The sequence below is a fragment of the Pezoporus flaviventris genome, unplaced genomic scaffold, assembly GCF_033815535.1.
Source record: "Pezoporus flaviventris isolate CSIRO_AGI_PZ_B2104156 unplaced genomic scaffold, CSIRO_AGI_Pfla_v1 ptg000002l, whole genome shotgun sequence".
NCBI lineage: Eukaryota > Metazoa > Chordata > Aves > Psittaciformes > Psittacidae > Pezoporus > Pezoporus flaviventris.
In genome coordinates this window covers 71,662,056-71,681,686 of record NW_026892550.1, presented here as the reverse complement: position 1 = coordinate 71,681,686, position 19,631 = coordinate 71,662,056, and the positions used below count along the sequence as shown (strand labels likewise).

The window sequence follows — 19,631 nt, the reverse complement described above, 5'->3', positions numbered from 1 at the left end:
TAGTGGCATACTCTTGAGATCTCATTCTGCCTACCCTCTCTGAGAAGTTGCCTACCCCAGAGAAAATTTGCCCGGTGCTAGCAGAAACCTAGTTTCCGTGATAGTTTAAGACCCCCCACTGTGGTCCAAGTTGGCAAAGCCAAAATTACATTCCCTTTTTCTCCCCCCAGCACCTGGGCAGTAACCTCTGACTTTGGAAAGGGGACATGTCTGAGCAAGGCAAAAGTATGTTATACCACATCGCTAAGCTGAAATGAATTTGCCCATCACGGCTCTTCATTTTATCAAACCAGAATAATAATTCAGTCCTCCTCCTCTGTCAGCGTTGTGATGCCAGCCTTGTTAATGTCTCTAAAGCTGTCTGAAATCCTTTGAGAGGAGCAGCTATGGAGGTACAAAGCTGTAAGACTGAAATAGCTGTGGTTTCCATGGTTCAGTGACTTTCTCAGACTTCAGTGATGACAATTATAGGGGCTGGACTTCTTGTCCTTTGTTCCTCTGAAAATAGCTTTCAAAAATTGTAGTATAAGTCCAGAGTGGGAAGGTAGGTTACAACAAGGGGGAAGTCAAAGAGGGGGAAGTCAGGCTCATCTATCTTATTTCTTTACCCGCATTATCATGCACCTACACAAATTAAGACGTGGTTTCTTTCTTTCCTCACCTCCTTAAAGAATGAATTTATGAGGTGCAAATTTAGAAGCAAGTGGCATCAGCAAACACACATGGCCTGTGAACGTTTGTTTCTTAAAGACTGACTGTGCTGTAAATAGGTTAAATTATCTGTTTCAGGGAAGAGAAGCAACCTGTTCTCTCCCTATCATGTTTCCTTCATGCTGAGTTCCAGTTGTACCACACAAACTCAGAACATTCAGTTTTACCACACCCCCAATGAGATGGGAGAGAAAACAGGAGGGCACATACAGTTATGCTGCATTCAGGTGTTTGCGTATTTTGTGCATTCAGGTTTGTGTGTGCTTTTCTCTGGGTTTTGTGAATTACCTGTCTTCAGCTGCCTACCACTTGCTTAAATGGGTTGTGTTTAGTTAGATTTAACTAATTTAAGAAAATCTACATTGTTATTTCTAAACAGTATATCAAATTATAGCTTTAAGGGAATAATATTTTATATTTAACAAAATAATTATATTTTAATAAGTTGTATCTTTTTCATTAACCATGGCAAACCTCTGTGTGTGCATTAAATAAAATGTTGTGAACAGCTGCTGGCTCTTAAATTTAGGTTCATCTAGCTAACAAAACAAAGATATATTCATGTAAAAATATACTAAGGGAAAAATGATGCTTCTGAAATGTACACCAAGAGTGCGGTCATGAAAAATTCAGAAAATTAGTAAATCATCTACCTGGGACTTCATCTCTGGAGACAGATGAAGTTGTATCTCTTGCTAAGGTCATTTGCCTTCTTTGTTTTCTGCACATACCAGACAAGAGATGGACTTGACCTTATCAGCAGAGCACACTGCATCTCTGTCTCTTGAGCAGCTCTCAGGCTGTCCTGAACACCTGAAGAGTCACAATGAGCCTAGAAAATGTAAATGCAAACAATCCATATGGTTGTGTATCCCCTTTTTTCTCCTTCTTTCTGCAGGCATAGAGAAGACACTGCCATGACAGGAGGCAGCATGGGCTGAGCACATTGTGTTCCTAGTCACTGACCGAGCATCACTTGCTCGACAGAATGGGAATGCAGAGGAAAAGAAGCACACATTCCCACAAGTTACATACATTGACTCAGTGTGACCAATACACCCAGCACTGGGGTGAAGATGACACATTGTCACTGCTTGTCTTTGCCAGAAAGAATAAAATGAAAAGCACAGAATAAATTTACAATTACACTTTTGAACCACAAGAACCATTACAGGAAGTCTTTGTAGATACTGATTTATATTTACAGTAAACTTTTCTAGCATTCATTTCCAAGTAATCTCTTTCCTTTGCTAAGGTTTCCTAAATCAAATGACTGAAATTTATGATATGAAGGCTGCAGTGCTTGGGCTATTTGCATAAAGTATCTTAGTACACATTTAAAGGATGTCAAGTTAAATTTATGCTCCATGCCTAGTTCCTTTAGAACCAGGACTCGAGTGTTTTCCAATATGAAGTCCCTAAATAGTCAGCCTTAGACCTCTGCAAACCTGGAGTATTTCCCTTCATGTTGATGCAATTGATGTTACTAATTGGGAAGGGCAGCAGATTTTGATGCATTGGAGTTTTTTGGGCCAGACAAATGGACTGCAATTAAAACATGGTTGTTAAACCCTGAATTGATGAAAGATTTATTTGAAAATAAAACTGTTTATGCAGGAAAATATATGTAGTTTGGATCAGTGTACTATAGACAGAGTTTCTGTACAGCAGATAAGCCTTACAGCAGCTGATAAGCCTAAAGCAGACAGTGGAAGGGAAATATTTTTATTCCATTGCTGCCTGGCCAGTATTGTACCAGCACCAACTGTTTCAGACACTTCTGCAGTGTGACAATATTTGCAAGTGTTTCCTTCCAAAATGTGCAGAATTTAATTCCAAGTAAGCAGGACTGTTTTGACACAACTTATCAAGTGCTACCAAACAGAGCAGATTCAGACCACACTTGTTCCATTTGCTAAATTCAAAGTTTCCCATGTGGAAGCCAAGGGAATTAGGCTATACAAAAGTAGGGGTTTTGTACATAACTTTTTCTTTAAAGCCAGCTACTGTGGCCATGTACATCTATTGCCAGCAGATTGAAAGTTTAATTGAGACAGTAAATTTATTTTCCATAGAAGAATGGCGGTAGAGAAAATGAAAACCTTTTTACGTCTCCTTTGCTAACCTTTTTCTAGATACCAAAACTTTACTTGGCATTCTGTAGTCCATTATTTTCCCTTTTAAATTCAACACAAGGCGGTTATTTTAGAAACTACTTCCAATTATATACATGATCATTTGGCATAAATAATTTTAAAACTAAAACTCTTCTGCCATAAGTTTCATTTGGATGATGATTTCTAATACAGTAGTATTGACATACATTTATTTTACAGGCTGTTCTACCAGGACTACAGGGAAATAATAGTGTTTTGGGTTTTTTTTTAGGAGTAATGTATTTTTGAGCATAGAAGTTTTTCTTCTAGGAAGCCTTTCTAAAAGGCTAGGTACTTCTTCAGCACTTATTATTTTGAATAGTGAAGGTTTAAAATATTCAGCATTCTTCTGAAAATTATGAGTCACACTGAATCTGACTAAATTACAGTACTGTGCAACCTGGCCATCTCGCAAGGTTGTTTTATAAATGCTAAAGGAAAAAAGACAACAAAACCTACTGATATACAGAGAACAGGAATCCTTGCTGGGCAACAGATCTTGCCCTCTGCTGTAATGCTAGCTTAAATGAAGAAACTGACAATTCCAATCTTCTGTGATATAATCCTGATGGTTTCAGTCTAGTAAGGGATTAGTTTTCCTACCTTCTTCGTCACAATCCATGCTCTTTGGAGATGAAGAGCAGAAATTCTTATGCACAATTAAGAGCATGCATGTTTTATTCCTGAAGCCAAAATCCAATACACTGACAATAAGTGCTAAATTCCATTTTGCTGGACATGATTCAAAAGAAAATAAAGGTCATATTTCTAATAAAACGTAGTATTAACTACAGGAGAGGAAACATCTGGAGCATGCCTGATGGTCATTTCCAATCTTTAAAAACTAATGAGGCCCCAACAGTTAATTTTGTAGAAAATGCCCCTGCTGTTAAATCCCATGTGTCTGCTTCAAAAGACCTTAAAGCTTCAAAGTCTTCTAAGAAAATACCTTCATGTGTCAATGACCAAAGACCAATTCATGAAATTGGTCTTTCCTCAACAGAGAAACAAAGTAATGAGAATACTGAAGAGTACAAGCGTACAACTTGTACTGTTGAATACAGGAGCTGTACCTGCATATTAGCTTTCTGGCCCTGCACATAACATGATCACCTTGACTTGCAACACAGACAATTTTTTTGGTGAAGAAATCTACTCAAGTAACTTTATCTTGAAGGGCCACGGGCCACAGGCCACAGGGCTCAGCCCCACCTATGGAGAAGTTACAGCCTGTGAAAGGCTCATTGTTGCTTGCTCACTATCAGAAGTATACAACTGAGATGCAAACCACAACAGCCTGGTTCCCTGGCTTGTACCAACTTTTTTTCTGCCAGCTTCAGCACAACAACTGGGCTACAGAGAAGGTTCTGTCTACTCATTTGGGTACTTGTTCACCTCATTTCTTCAGAGAAGAACAAACCAAATTAAGATTGAACAATCAACCTATTCATATCTTCATTTAATACCTGCGGGTGACATCCAGTAATGCTCTAGCATAACAGGATCCATTGACAGTGGCATGGTTCATTCAACACTGTAATGGCAAACCCCAAGATAATTAGCTTATTTGATGAACCAGAAACACAGAGAAGGGAGAGTAGAAATACCTCAAAACCAAAACAAAACACCTGTAAAAGCCCAAGGCTCAAAAAGACATAATGAAATGCCCACATGATTTCCTTAACTAATCCTGAATATGTACTTGGCAAATTCAGTTTCAAGTTCTAAGATAAAGAATTTGCAATAAATATATTCAAGCTACAGGCTTTTTATTCTTAAAGTACATCTGTGAGGAATAAATAACAGCAATTGTATTAATTACATTTATAGCTATTATTTTCATATGGGTTATGAATACATTTTTAAGGAGAAATTTATACACAGTGTATTTGCTCACCTGTGTAGACTATGAATTTGCACTAGTAGAACTGCTGCATTGCCTTTTGAAGAGGAGAATTGAAATTCAAAAGGAACTTGAAATTAGAAGAATAGCCTGAACTAAACAGAACGCAATTCACTTACAACAGCTGCAAAATGCTGCCTTTAGGCAGGAGTTATCAACTGCACAAACTTTTTTTCTTGCAGAAAAGATCTGTGGCTTACTGATAACCAAACCTGGAGATGAGGCAGTAGTGACTTGATGTTGGGAAAAAAAACACCATCCTCTTATTGGGATGTATAAAAGTGATTGGCTAAGTAAAATATAAGACATCCTGTTTAAATTAAGGCAAGAAAACAGCTGACAAGGGTTTTTCAGGTCTGTCAGAGGAAAAGGAAATGCATTCACCTCTTATCCAAACATTCAGACCACAGAGGGAATATACCTCAAACTTGGCTGCTATCTTACTATGGCTTGGGATGACCTAAAGCACACTTTGACCTGCACTGCCCCAGAACTTGGGCGTCGTAACAGGAACAAACCTGTAAGGATCATCATCCTGGTTTAATCAGCAGATCGCAATTTAACGGGTAAAAATAGTACAAGATCTGTTGTTCTTGTGATATTCCCTACACATCAGCTGTGGAAAGAGAGTCACACGCTCTCTGATACACAGATGCTTTGACCAGATTTTCTGCTGAGGTAAATTCATGCCAGCAAAGAAGTTGATGAACTTCATTCCAGTTACTCAACAGTGAAAATATTTTAGGAACTTTGGAATTTAAAACACCAAGGCAGTACTGGTCGAACTTCAGATGGAACATTGTGTCTAGTTCTGGGTGTCACTTTTAATAAGAAATATGCCCCAAAATACAAGTCCTCTGGACTCCTTATTTATTTCGACTAAGAGTCATCAGAGGTATATAAACCAACATCGATGTGGAAAGATGGAAAGAACTGATTTTACTCAGGTTATGGAAGGGAAGAGCAGAAACATTATAATAGACTTCAGATGTATGGGAGATTTACCCCCTTTTTGTAGCAAAGTAAGTTCTTCACTTGGGAATTGCCAAGTGATCAGATCATAGGCTGAAACTGTATAAAGAAAGATGGAAGTTAGACAATTTAAAAGCTATATAACTGAAATTATCGCTAAGACTGCCTGGGGAAAGTGTAGAAATTTTTTTTTTTAAAGGCTTTTAGGAAGAAGTTATTCCCACATATTTTAATAATGGAATTTCCTGAAGGAGGATGGACTACACAATTTACTAAAATATCTTAAATCCCTGTTTTCTAGAGGTATCTGTATAGATACAAAGCAGCAACTGCTAGTTTGATCGCTCCATTCCTAGCTGGCTAGCAGCAAGCCAGGCTCAGTTCAAGAGCTGTAAAGAAACCACCAAGAGAGCACTAGCCATGCCTAAGCCAGCCAGTCCAGCTAAGATTCCCTTATACACATCCGACTTCGCTGAGCAGCAAAAGCAACCATCTCCATGGAGAACAGCTGAGAGAAACCATCCTGAGGAGCAGTGTTTAATTTGTTCCTTCAGCATTAAGACAGCAAGTTTCTCCCTGCTACTGGAATGCTGGCAGTGTCTGCAGGAGCTGGGTCCAGCCGTGGTGAACAGGGGCTGAACCTGGGATGCTGCAGCTGTAAAAGGAACATCTGCTTTAAGGAAAACACCTTGTTCTCCTCTATCAGATTGCAAACCAAAGTGTAACATTTTCCTACGATGCTAAGACAAGCAGAGAACTAAGTTCTAGGACTGCTAGTATAGATTAGTTTGAATAAAGAAGAGCAAACTCAAGAGGTGAATAATCTTGCTTATTTACCATATCACATCACAACATGTCATATCTAATTAGAAACCCCTGAACTGCTTCCAAGTGCCTAAGGTTTGTTTTCTTTTTCAAACTTTCTTAGGAGTAGCACAACCTTTGCAAAGTTCCTTGTTCTCCCTGTTAGTATAATCTCTTCCAGTTTTAAAATGGTATGCTGATAGATTTTTACAGGGTAAAAATCAAATATTTATTAGAAAATTGTCTTTGACAGAAGGCTTTTAAACTGTTTTAAAACACTTTCAGACTGCGCAAGGAGTATCTATGATACTCCTTAAAGCGTATTTACTACTGTGATCAACTGCAATCAATCAAGCTTTAATCCTGACAAGGCAAGTATAAATATTCTTTGCTTACAGATACAAAAGTTATCTGCATGCATGCCAGTAACTGATTAACATGAACATAAATTTAGACTGTATCTAAAAGATACATCAAATTTTGCACTTTAGCCAAAAATACCCGAAGAATTAGAGAGATCTAAAAAACAGGGTGACATGATTCTTTCCTGTGGGGAAGACTTGGTTTGGCTCCCCCTTAGCTTAGTGCCAGAGGCAGGACAAGAGGGAAAATGAAGAAAATGGATTAAGTCTGGGCAGCTGAACTGATTTGCCTTGGAAGCAGACAGAAGATGCCAAAAGGACAACCTGGCAGGTGGGTACCCAGGAAAGCCTGAAAGATGTCTGGAAGGCTGCAAAGCTTTAAAACTGATTCTGGAACAACCTGAAAGGCTTGAATGTTTCCAGGGTGGGGGGGAATAGTATAAAAATTGTCAAAGGGGCATCCTGAAGGATGTGAGGGAATCCTTCACATTCCCTGACAGAGAACCACTATTAACTATGGACATAATCATTTCCTGTGCTTTTCTGCTAGAAGGACAGGAGATTGCAGAAGGAACTGAAAACTGGGTCATGTTAACAAATTATTAAATTTCAGAAACTCCCTGCTCCGAACCTCTAACAGCAATGTCATAAGAAGGTTCACTTACACAGATGTGCAAATTGAAGCTTGGACAAGATACACTGCCTGCCTGAGGCCATAAAGGCAATCCAAGAGGAGATTTAAAGTAGGACAGATGTGATAATCCTTGTAGTATGCTCTAGCTACTACCCACTTCACCCCAGCCCCAGTAAATAAACCTGCTATTATCCTTCTTGAAAGAACTTTATCCAACAGTACTCTGCTGGATACGGCTCTTTATTTGTTATTTATTTCTCTAGCTGTCAGGAAGCATGCATGGTAAGGCTCACAGAATTTTATGCAGCACATTTTACAGGGAGAGCAGTCATATAATTTAAGCACGTAACTAAGCTGTTACCTCCTCAGAGATGTCCACTGATCTCCACTGACAATATATGTATATGGCTATACAGGGACCCATCTTTGGTGCTTTCATTTGCATTTAAGTTAAATGCCAGGAGTAGGGTATGTGTAGTGGTCTTGATTACACCCTAAGGGGTAAACTTGTACATGAAAGATGCTTTTCATGCTACCAGCCATATTATTTTCAACAACAACTGCTTTTGTTACACAAAGCTTTGCATTATGAATACCAAAATTAATATTTGGAATCAGCAGCTGAATTCAAAAACATTCAAAATGTTTGGGGTTTTTCTTCATTTGTATGTTCCATATAATCATTAAATCAATGATTCTAACAATGGAACTTAATTTACAGTTACTGTCAGCCTAACTGCATTCACTGTTAGAAAACAATGCCTCTTCTCGTAAAAGCATCCCTATGCCTATGCTACTGTCCTGGGTTCAGCTCTAACAGTCATTTTTTTCCTTCTTAGTAGCTGGTGCAGTGCTGTGTTTTTGACTTTAGTCTGCGAACAATACTGATAACACGCAGATGATTTTAGTTGTTGCTAAGTAATGCTTACTCCGATCAAGGACTTTTCAGTCTCTCATGCTCTTCCATGTGCCTGGTGCACAGGAAGCAGGAGGAAGCAGAGACAGGACACTAACCCAAACTAACCAAAGGAGTATTCCATACCACAGCACACCATGCCCAGTATATAAACTGGGGGCAGTTACCCGGAAGGCCCAGATCGCCGCTCAGGTCAGGCTGGCTACTGGTCAGTGGGTGGTGAGTGATTGTATTGTACATCACGTGTGTTTATTGGTTTGGTTGTGTTTTTTTTCCTTTCCCCTTTTAGTTTCATATTTTCTCCCCTTGTTATTTCCTTTATCATTATTAGTAGTTTTGTGTTATACCTTAGTTACTGGACTGTTCTTATCTCAACCCGCAGGATTTACATTCTTTCGATTCTCCTCCCCATCCGCCCCCCCCCCCCGGTTGAGTAAATGGCTTCATGGTGCTGAGTTATCAGCTGCATTTAAACCACGACTGCTACTCTCATCTTATTTTCTAAAACCTAAGAGAAACAGAAACCAGGAAACAGCTTTCTCCTAGTTAACTGGGAAGAAGAGGGATTGTTTACTGTTTTTCCTCTTGTGTGATGGGTGCCTTCACCCTACAGGCAGGGTTTCCAAACACAGGTACTTGGGCAAATGATCTTTGTCATTTGACTGACTGCTTACATGTTGTTTTTTGATCCTGTATGTACTTCTGACCCTAAATACATTTATTATCAGTAATTTTCTAAGCAGCAGAAATGCCCCCTAACCTCCTCCCTCAAATCCCAACTATGACATGAAATCATTTTACACAAAACGTATTACTCTAGTTTTGTTTTTAACTGTCTCAGGCTGTGACTTGTTTATTTAAAAAAAACAAACAACAAACAAAGCAAAAGAGCCCACAAACTATTTTTTGAAAAAAGAAAAAAAAAAAAATTGCCATACTTAAGCTGACTCACCACAGTTAATTGCAGAAAAACATGGTTTTGTTACTGAATGAACAGGTACGACTCAGTGACATAGAGGAAGCATGCTGAATAATAAAGTGTCATCTTGACATGACAGGTTTTCATTTTCAAAAGCACTATAAGGACTTGCACAAAAAAAAGCTATGTCTATACAAACCAAACCCTTAAATCAGATTACTGGTAAAGATCCTGCCCAGTTAACAAATGCAGCGTAGGAGATAACAGCTAGAGTTTAGACTACTGAACTCCTTGAAGTGCCCTTCATGGTGACATTCAGAAGTAGCAGGCAGAGTGTCAAAAGGACACTGAAGAAAGACACTTGGCTTCTAGTAGCAACACAGAGAAGAGCCTGGAGGTTAGTATAGAAGACTTTAACATACTACTTGAGCTACATTTCCTCAGTGGAAAACAGCCAACATTTTACATGGCAGAAATATAACGTAATACATAGAAAGCTCTGAGCTAAGGCAAGCAGAAGCATTTCTACTGAAAATGTCTGTGAAAATATCAGACTTCTCCAAATGGAAGCTAAAAACCTGCTGCTCCACTCTGATCTGCAATATGCTCAACCCTGGCTAGATCCATTCTGCAAAGCCTCATCACAACCCGGTAAAGCAGCCCCAAAATTTCAAATTGATACAAGGAACATGAAACCAGAACCTTGTAACAATGGAAACTCAATCCATAAACCATGGATAGGGTCAGGTGGCAAAACATACAAAGCATTCAAATCAACAGAGAACCTTAAAACACTGAGAGATGCTACATGCCTTCACCCTACAAGGAGGGTTTCCAAACACATGTACCCAGGCAGATGATCTTTGTCATTTGACTGACTGCTTACATTTTTTTTTAATCCTCTATCTACTTCTGAGCATAACCTCCTCCTCCAGACCCCTGTTCCAAGGGGATGGATGGATGTTCCATGGGGAGGGATGGATGGATGGATGGATGGATGGATGGATGGATGGATGGATGGATGGAACCTCTATCCCAGTGCTGTGGTCCAGCTGTACCATGCAGTGGCCCTGGCTCCTGGAAGAGGTGTGTGGCTCCAGCTCAAGAATGACTCTCACCCCCACATGACTACTAAAGGTTATAAAATGAAATCTGTGCCAGAATAAGGCTCTAACAGGGCTGTAACAATGCCAAAGAGTATTACCTAAGCTCTTAATCACCACCTAAGACTGCATCACTTACAGTATCTATGCCTAGTATTACCAAGATGGCCAAATACTCCTCAGTTTATCAGAGACTCATTCTTTATAAGTTTAAATGAAGCCTTAAAGGTTTTGCAATGTAAAAGGATCAAATTGTATAGTTACAAAATTAAGAACTAAGGCATTGTTATCCTTCTGCACTGTATACAGGATCAAATTCTCACCCTCCCATTAAAATGAATTCAATATTGTAACAACAGCAACAATGAAGACAACAGAAATATATCTCACAAATTGTATAAACACTTCAGTGAAGAACATACCTGATACATGTAAGTCCGTCTTTACTAATGTAGGTACTTCCTGCACAGATGTGGTAAAGTTCAGAATCTGAGGTACAATGCTAAGTTTAGTGTTGTTATATTCTTACCAGTGTGTTGTGTTCTTAAAGAAACAAGACTTTAACAGGGATGCAATAACGACAACTCGAGAGCGACTGGTCAGGTAAAAGGGCCATAAACCAAGCAGGCACACTCCAAATACTTTATTTTTTGCCTAGAGAACTTCTGCAAGGGGAGAAACAACACAGAAGTAAGTTGCTCCTTCCTCCCATCCACCAGGAATTTTATTGTGACAAATTAGAACCATAAAATAGTTTAAGTTGGAAGCAACCTATCAATGTCTCTGAGCAGCCTGACCTAGTCTTGATGCAAGCAGTGCCCAGCCTTTCTTCCTTTCTCTGTGCACCTCTGAAAGAACCTCCTGCCTTCTCTTTCCCCGCACTGAGGTAGCTGAAGACAGGGATGAGATTCCTCTCAGACTTGCTTTCTGCACAGTAGGAAACCCAGCTCTCAAAGCCTTACCTTGTACATAAGGCGGTTAAGAAAACTAAAGAAAAGCATCCTGCATGTCAGTAAGTCCTAGAAGCATATTGCAAATGACAGTGGATTTGAAAAGATAATAGTAAAATAAGTACAAAAGTTAAATATTCTGTTTTAAGAGAAATCAGCGAACATACTAGAATAACTTTCCCTAAAGTCTCTTGAAAATACGACATGGAACAGTTAAGGAAGGAGCTGCCATTATGCTATGGACATTAACAAATTCGCTGAACTCATTTCATCAGTTGGCACAGAAGAAAAAAAAAGCAAACAAAAACAAAACAAACAAACAAAACCCAAACAAACACAACCCCCCACTATTTTTAAGAGATTAATGGAAACAGGAAAAAGTTCACAAAACAGTTTTCTTAAGTTCACTAAACTGGACAACCTGGTAAAGCTAGGGAATTGCCTAACAAACAACAGTCTAGATTCCAATTTCTTGAATACTTTGCAGTATTTTCTTATTTCCAGGAGGAAACAAACAATAAAAGAGAGTTTATAAAGTCACTGCATCCCTACTGTGTAATTTGTCAGGACACCCAATTAGACAACCTCCAGAGGTCTCCTCAAACCCAGTTTTCTGACTCTTTGAACTGTAATACACGACAAACTAAGTACATAAAATGTGATTATAAGTATTGCTTTGACAAAGTTTATTAAATTCAGAGAGCTACAATCTGTGAGTTAACAGTATATTGGAGTGTATTCAGCCTAAAGATACTGCATTGCTTCTCCCTACCTGAAGACTAATTTTCACTGCATTGCACCCTACCAGTTTACATTACAGAGAAAAGCTGAGGTCACCAGCCACACCTACTAGCTCTCAAGTAAGAAAATTAAGAAATTGGGCAGCTATTATAAAAAGACTACTTATTGATGCATAGAAAGCAAACACATCCCATGCAGGATCACTCTCACATGCACAATCTTCATTTACCTCTTACTATTTATATTAATCTAATGAATTAAGGCTGGTGAAATTACCCTATTTATTCTTAAGCATACATTCTAAATCTAAGGAAACTTTCTTCAGGATAGAAAGTCTGCCTACAAATCAGTACAAAACAAGGAAAGAAACCCAACAAAAAAAACAAACCAAACCAAACCAAAAAAAAAAAAACCCAACAAACAAAAAAACCAACAGGGGAATAGAAAACCTCAAAGGTTGACAGCTAAGAACCAACAAACAAGTGCTAGCTCCTCAAGCTGCAAGAAACTACTAGTCTGGAGTAGAACATGAAAAAAGCAGCATGAAGCATCATGCGCTGAAGAAGCAATTGCTCAGATGTGTCAAACTTGACAACCACTGACTTGGTATCTATTAATAAACATTAACATTTTAGGGTTTTAGTGGAAATTAACAAATCATAAACTTTCCATAAAAATCAATTCACACAAATCACAACATAAGGAAAAAAAATTAACTCCCCACAAAGTGAAATAAAATAGTTCATAAACCTGGCAAATCTTTCTACAAAATGTATTTAAAAGAAAACATGAATTTAATTTGCCCAGATTTTAAGTCCCTTCTAACTTGAACATCTTGGTCTAAATCCTTTAACATGAAAGTAAACCCCATCTCTTTACTACACAGTTTTGTTTCCAGCCACCCATCTGACATCCTCATCTCGATTGATTTACAGGGTCTCATGGAGAAAGAGGAAGGGAAATCAAGATTTGTTATAATAGGAGTCCACCACTTCCACTCATTCAAGTTATTGCTGCAGGCAGCAACATGCATCATCAATTACAAAGCAAACATACCAGGAACAATGCTGAATGAGCAAAATCCCTTAATTATTTAAAGCCTAACTTTCCCATGGAATATAATTTCTCTTTTCCAGTTCGAAAAAAGGCAAACCAAAGGCTTAAAATTTATAACTTAAACTCTTCAGAGTACTGATCATTTACAAGCACAGATACTGTAAATTTATTTCCAACTGTGTTTCTTTAATTTACTGCACTTTTTATAAATTTGACAATGAAAAAGAGAGTTAATGTACTTCCACTATCCCATTAGTTATATATGTCAGATAACACTATGTTTGTCTTATAGGCAGCAGACCTAAATATCAAACAGTACTCTTAAAAGTTACCAAGAAGTGATATAAGAAGAAGTTATCAGAACCTGTAGTACACTTTCCTATTTCCTCCATGTTATTTTTATTTAATCTTTATTGTCTGCATGAAGTTCTGTTTCCAACTTTTTCCTCCAAATGCTCCTTTGCATAGTGCATTAGCAATTACAGTGATATGAACAGATTTCTTGTATCTTAAGCCCATAGAGCAGTTCAGTACCTGGATCTAATTTTCTGCAGAACAAACACAGGAGAGCCGAGAGGCAGAAGTAAACGAGAAAATTAAGTCCTTGCATTTAATTATTGATTCATTCTCTGTGTATGCTGCATACATATATGTATGTATTCATGGACAATGTCATCCTAAGTGAAAGACGTAACAAGAACATGGAAAAAGATACCTCAACATCTTTTGCAGCAACGCCACAAATTGTCCTGAAAGAAGTCAGCATAAAAAAGTAATTACATATCGCAAGAGTTATGAAGGCCTACAAAACAAAATCTTGGGAGTTTTCAGAGAAAATGAGGATACGGAAAACAGGAATTTCTAGGAGAAAACTGAAGTCAAGTTTCCACAGACCTTTCTTTCAGAATGAACACTGAAATAATTTCTAGCATTGAAAAATGTTTTACAAACATACTGCTTCCGAATGCCTTCTCTAGTTAATACAGACTTCAAATGAGCCACAGATGAACCTCAGCTGGAAGAATAGCCATCCAGTTCAACTCTTTTCCCCAAGACAGATTCAACTACATTATGTCATTCCTGACATATTTGTCTTATCTGTTCTTAATGACTGGCAATGAAGAAACACAGCAACTTCCCAAAGGCAGCTATTCCAGAGTTTCACAACCTTTAGCATTTGAAAGTTTTCCCTGTTCTCTAATCTGAAGTTTTTTCGTTGCCCAAGAAAGCTACTCATTCTTGCACCATCAATCATGACACTGAAAACACATTATGTCCTTTCTCTTTTCACAGCTCTTAAAATACTGAGGACTCATCAGGTTCCTCCTCATTTTTCTCTTCTGGAGACTAAACTACTCAGTTTCTTCTGATTGTTTCTCCACGGTTATCCTTCTAAGATATCTGATCATCCTTATCTGGACACTATCGTCCTCTCGGAGAGCGATGCCCAAGTTTGGGCACAAGTGCTCCAGCCGTAGAGCAGAAGAGCTCCTTCGCGTATCTACTAGGCTGCTGTATTTATACAAACTGGTTTGATGTTTGCCTTCTTTGTAACTGCATGACATTGTTGACTTTATATTCCATGCATGATTCACTACAATTACAGCCACTTTTCTACAGAAATGCTAAGTAGTTGTTCACCATCCTCTGGCTTGTAAAGTTATTTCTGCTTCAGCATAGATCTGCTATCTATAACTGCTGACTTTAATTCTGCCTTTTTTTCAGGTTATTTTTTTAATTTGTCAAGATTTTCATTATCACTATAGTCCCTTAATGCTGGCAGTTCCTCCTATCTTAGTGGCATATTTAGTCAGAACATCTTATTTAATCATTCAGGTTCTTAATGGAAACACTGATCAAAATTAAACTCCAGACCAATGACTGCCAAGTCTCTTTACTTCAGGGTAGATGAGACCCCCTCTCGACACTTAAGGCTGATTTTATCCAGTCCTTCATATTTGGTGAACTACAGAATAGGGAATGTAAATAATGGAGTGCTACACACATTCCCCAGTATTCCCACCAGGCCTCTGAGACCCTTCATTCCAACTCCGAGCACAGAAGTGAGCTTCTGAGTCACACACCATTGTACTGGTTCCTTCTCAGAGCAACCAAACTGCTGAGACTGCAGCTGGGACCATTATGCACCCAGGAGGCAGGGAAAGCAAAGGCTTACAAGTCTGAAACCCCCAAATACAGTGCTTTTGTTTGACTACAAGTTAGCTACACTGCTTTCAATTCAGAGTACTTTAAACTCTATTCTATTTCCGTTTGCCAAAATAACTCTTAGTGTGCTAAGACATCATAATTTTTAAAGGTGAACTGTGTATTGATATACAGTGATGCCTACAAGAGAATACATGCTAACCAGCTATATGCATTTATATGTGTAATACTTATATAATTAGGCAACAGATGTAATTATTTATATTAAAATAACACTTTGATTATGCTTACTGATTATACAATCTATTTTTGTTTGCTTTGGAGGAGCAAATTCTCATATTTCATTTTATGCCAGTGAAAACAGTATTTACTTCCCCGAGCCTTCAACATTTCTCTCCATCCTCCATCTCCATATTCTATTCATCATGCGAATCTCAATCTTAGGATTAGTGTAGGATTCCATGATTCATAACTGTTCACTGTAAAAGAGTTGAGGTTCCTTAGTGATCTGTCAGCCTATCTATGCATTGGTTTCTACAAACAGAGAGATAGATCCCTACTCCTGCATAGGTCAGGAACCTTCCTGTGGCCCAAAGGGGTTCCAAGGCACATCAAGGTCCTAAGGTTACAAGTCTGATGGTCAGCAGAAAACTGGAAGCCTAGCAGAGGAAATAGGTGTCCACTGCCGGCTTCCACACCAAAAACATTTATGCGATATTATGTCTACATTCCTTTTAATCAGTGAATCTTATTTCTCAAATTCCTTTCCTAAATTAAGTATTACTCCAACAAATATAACTCCATTGCGTAATACCCTCCATGGAATTGGGTCAGCTACCTCAACAGATATTCACCTAAGCTTATAGTCTTTTTGTCTCACCAGCTCATAATAATTCTCTTGGCCACAATCTTTCTTTAAAAACTTTGGGAAACTGTCCCCACACTGACTGTTCTTCAATAATTCTTCATTTAAAAAAAAAAAGATGACTCTTAATGATAATACAAGTTAGCAATCTATCTAAATAATCAACACCACACACAAACATAAGTCAATCTTCTACTCTCTACCTCACCTAAATCCACTGTCATACATGCACATGAAGAAACCTTTACACACAAATAATCTTAGATTTTCTTCATATGTTACATGGCCTGTATTGTTCCATAAATCAAGATATTAACCCATGCTACCAAACTAGTCTATGAAATAATACAAGGGGTGAAAAATCATAAAGTAATTAAGCACACAGATAAAACAGCTAACTCACTAAATGCTTGGCCAGTGAGCTGATAGGTGCAAGCTGAGCACCCTTGTATGTTCTTAACCCATTTCCTAGTTGGGAGAATTTGAAGACCTTAAGTCTGAGCCACTATTTTTTTATTTTCTTCTATATGAATTATAATAACATAAAAAACAGAAATGTGTTTATTTTCAATTTCTTTAATGGATGAATTAAAAAGCAGCCTTTTAGTTTAGATGTGTTCTGTACCACATCCATGTCTCTTTGTATCTTAAGGATACTCCTGCATGGCTGATGTACATAGAGGCAGATTTCTTCTCACCTAACTCAGCATGTGTAATTATTTGGTTTATTGAGGAATGCCTAATACTTCCAAGGAGAAAGCAACAGCAAAAAAACAGTGTCGCGCAATACAAGTCATCTGGAGGACTACTCATGTTGACTGATCCTTTGGGAGAGGGGAAAAATAAAAAACTTCTACAATTTCTCAGCAGGTCAATCACCTCATGATTACATGCAGTTAAACCTCAGGTGAAAAGGGTGGGGCCAGTTCTGCGCAAGCTGCGCCTCACCTAAAAAAGTCCTCTGCACAGGCTGGAAGAGCTTACTCTCACTTGTCTGTATGGACAGGCGAGGGTTGAAACGGCAGGTGACAAGGTGCATGGGAAACTGCAGATCCAACCTTGCACGCGGGCGGACCAGCACATGGGTCGCTCAAGATTGCTCAGGAGATGACAGTCCTGGTCCGACACTTCCTGATTGCCTAAGCACCCTTTTCCAACCAGATTTGCATATTCCACATGCCCTTGGTCATCATGCTTGTAGCAAGTGTGGTTAAAGCCCTTCCCAAATCTTTGCTCACGAAGCCAAGCCATCACTTGCAGGGCACTGCCCTGTTGAAACCAGCCTTAAGCAGCACTTAGGGATGAGCCTCCAAACCCCCGATGATCAAATTTTGACTCCAGCTGTGGAAGCTGAGGCAGGAACTGCAGCAGTCCCAGGAGCACCACAAGCTGGAGCCCCTGTCCCTTCTGTCATTGCAGTCATGCAGCTTTGGAGCAGGGGTTGAGCTGCCTCACTTGAGCTGCCTCCCTCACCTCCCCACACTGGCCCCAGCACAGCAGCTGGGAGAGCAGAGCAGAGCACATCACATGTGGCACTCAGCCCACTGGCTCACACTTTTCTTCTCTGTTCCCAAGATTCAGCTCAGCTGCAACTCCCCTTTCCACACCCATAAATAAAGCCCAAAATAAAAAGTTGTGGAAGCCAAACTTTACTATTAGCCTGAAAGCAGCTGTTTCTGATGGAGTGAATGGGGAAGGAGGTAACAGGGGGAGAAAGCAAGAAATGAAAATGTGTGTTTGGCCAAAGCCCCAAGTACAGCTCATGTGAAATCAAACAGAAGTATAATTGGTCAGAAAGACAGACTCACCAACAGTTACCCTGTGGTACAGCATGAAGGGAAAAAAACAGCTAATTCTACCTCTTCCTTCTGACATGTTCACCTCCAACCTCTTTCCTTGTGCTCATTCACTAGCACAGGACAGCTACCAAAAGGGTCTCTTTACTAACTTAAGCCTTGGAGGGCCTGTCTAGAGACCTGTGAAGAATTTGAAGCCTCCAGTTTAACTTCCACTTGGCAAGGTGAGTCAGTGCTCCCTGATGAGTCCGGTTTACATAAGCCCCTCTGTTTTTTATAGATCAATCAGGTAATGTTTGGAACATGTTAAGCGTGGTATGTGTATTGGGAGGCATGAAGCATCCAGGTGATCCTTCTGTGGACAGGCAGGCTTCTAGCCTTGAACTGACACATCTTGGAATCTGAGAAATAACAGTACTTCTCCTGGCTTAGCAGTTTTTGAGTCCTGCCATTTCAATAAAGGTGCCTCTACTAAGAAGCATTAAAAGCACTTGTTACTAGCATTTATCTTCAGTGAGAATGCGTAATAGTATCCTCTGAACTTGTCTTGTTAATACTCTACCCAAGCCTATTAACCCCTCACCACTCCCTCCCTTATTTCTTAGTCACGTGAGGTAGATCTTTCCCTCTGCAGCTCCTTCCCTCTGCAGCTCCCTTTCTCTCAAAAGTAGAACATGAAAAAAAGTGTTCTAAAGGTTTTAGTTAGATCAGCAAACTAAGAAAATTAAAATGAAGAATAAGCTAATTTCTTTTTTTTCCTATAAAAGCATCCAAAACCAAAGCAGGCAGATTCCCGCCTGACGAGCCAACGACAAGCAAGGTTCCTCTGAACATGCCTGACTTTTACTATATGTTTACACACAACCTGCTCATTAATTACCAAAGGATTAAAACAGTTAAACTGAGTTACTGTTACTCCTTACTTTACTTTTGTTCCTTTTTGTGCTTAGACAACCCCTGCAGTCTCCCAAGAGCCGAAGCAGCACCCTGGTTCCCCCGGAACTGAGTAATCCTGTTCCTCCAGTTACTTCATGAGTCATTATTGGGTAACATGACATTCCCTTTGTGAAGCCCTGCTTCCCAAACCACTGTCCTCGGAAAGCTGGCTGGCTACATGCTGCTAGCGAAGGTTGTTCCTTCCAACTGCTGCATAGCTTTAAAGACAACCAAGATGCATTAAGCACTATCCTGATACACACTGCCCTTGTAAACCGCTACTTCAGTTGTGCAGGGCCACTGTGCTCTGATGAAGGAGTGAGTAGGTGTCTCAAAATAAGAAATGGTCCACATAAAGGAAAAAGAAAAAAAAAAAAAATCCGAAAAACTGTGAGGGGAAGCCTTGCTCTAGATAACATGTCAGTTCTCCATGCAACTCTCTGCGGTCCAGCCATCTGGGAACTAGACTGAGACCAGGAATTATCTCCAACTCTACCATACAGAGACACAAGACACGAGGCCAGTCGCTTGTTTCATTTAAGCATGTATTTTTTCTACTAGCAGTATTAACATTGCTGTGTTCCTGTTTATACTTAAGGAAAGGAGAACATAAACAAAGTAACTGTTCCACTCTCATTTTC

The 19,631-nt window shown here is 39.2% G+C and overlaps 1 protein-coding gene across 2 annotated transcripts in view; it reads right to left on the bottom strand.

The window, feature by feature from the left end:
* Positions 1–19,631, bottom strand: part of ARSJ (arylsulfatase family member J) — a 44,012-nt gene that overhangs the window by 22,814 nt on the left and 1,567 nt on the right. The window contains exon 1 of one of the 2 annotated variants that reach the window (XM_061443350.1): positions 4,334–6,415. The exons of the other annotated variant lie outside the window; for it this stretch is intronic. Coding sequence (XP_061299334.1) covers positions 4,334–4,395 — 62 coding nt within the window. The 5' untranslated portion in view covers positions 4,396–6,415. Of the gene's footprint in view, positions 1–4,333; positions 6,416–19,631 lie in introns of those variants that run through there. 2 annotated transcript variants of the gene reach the window in all.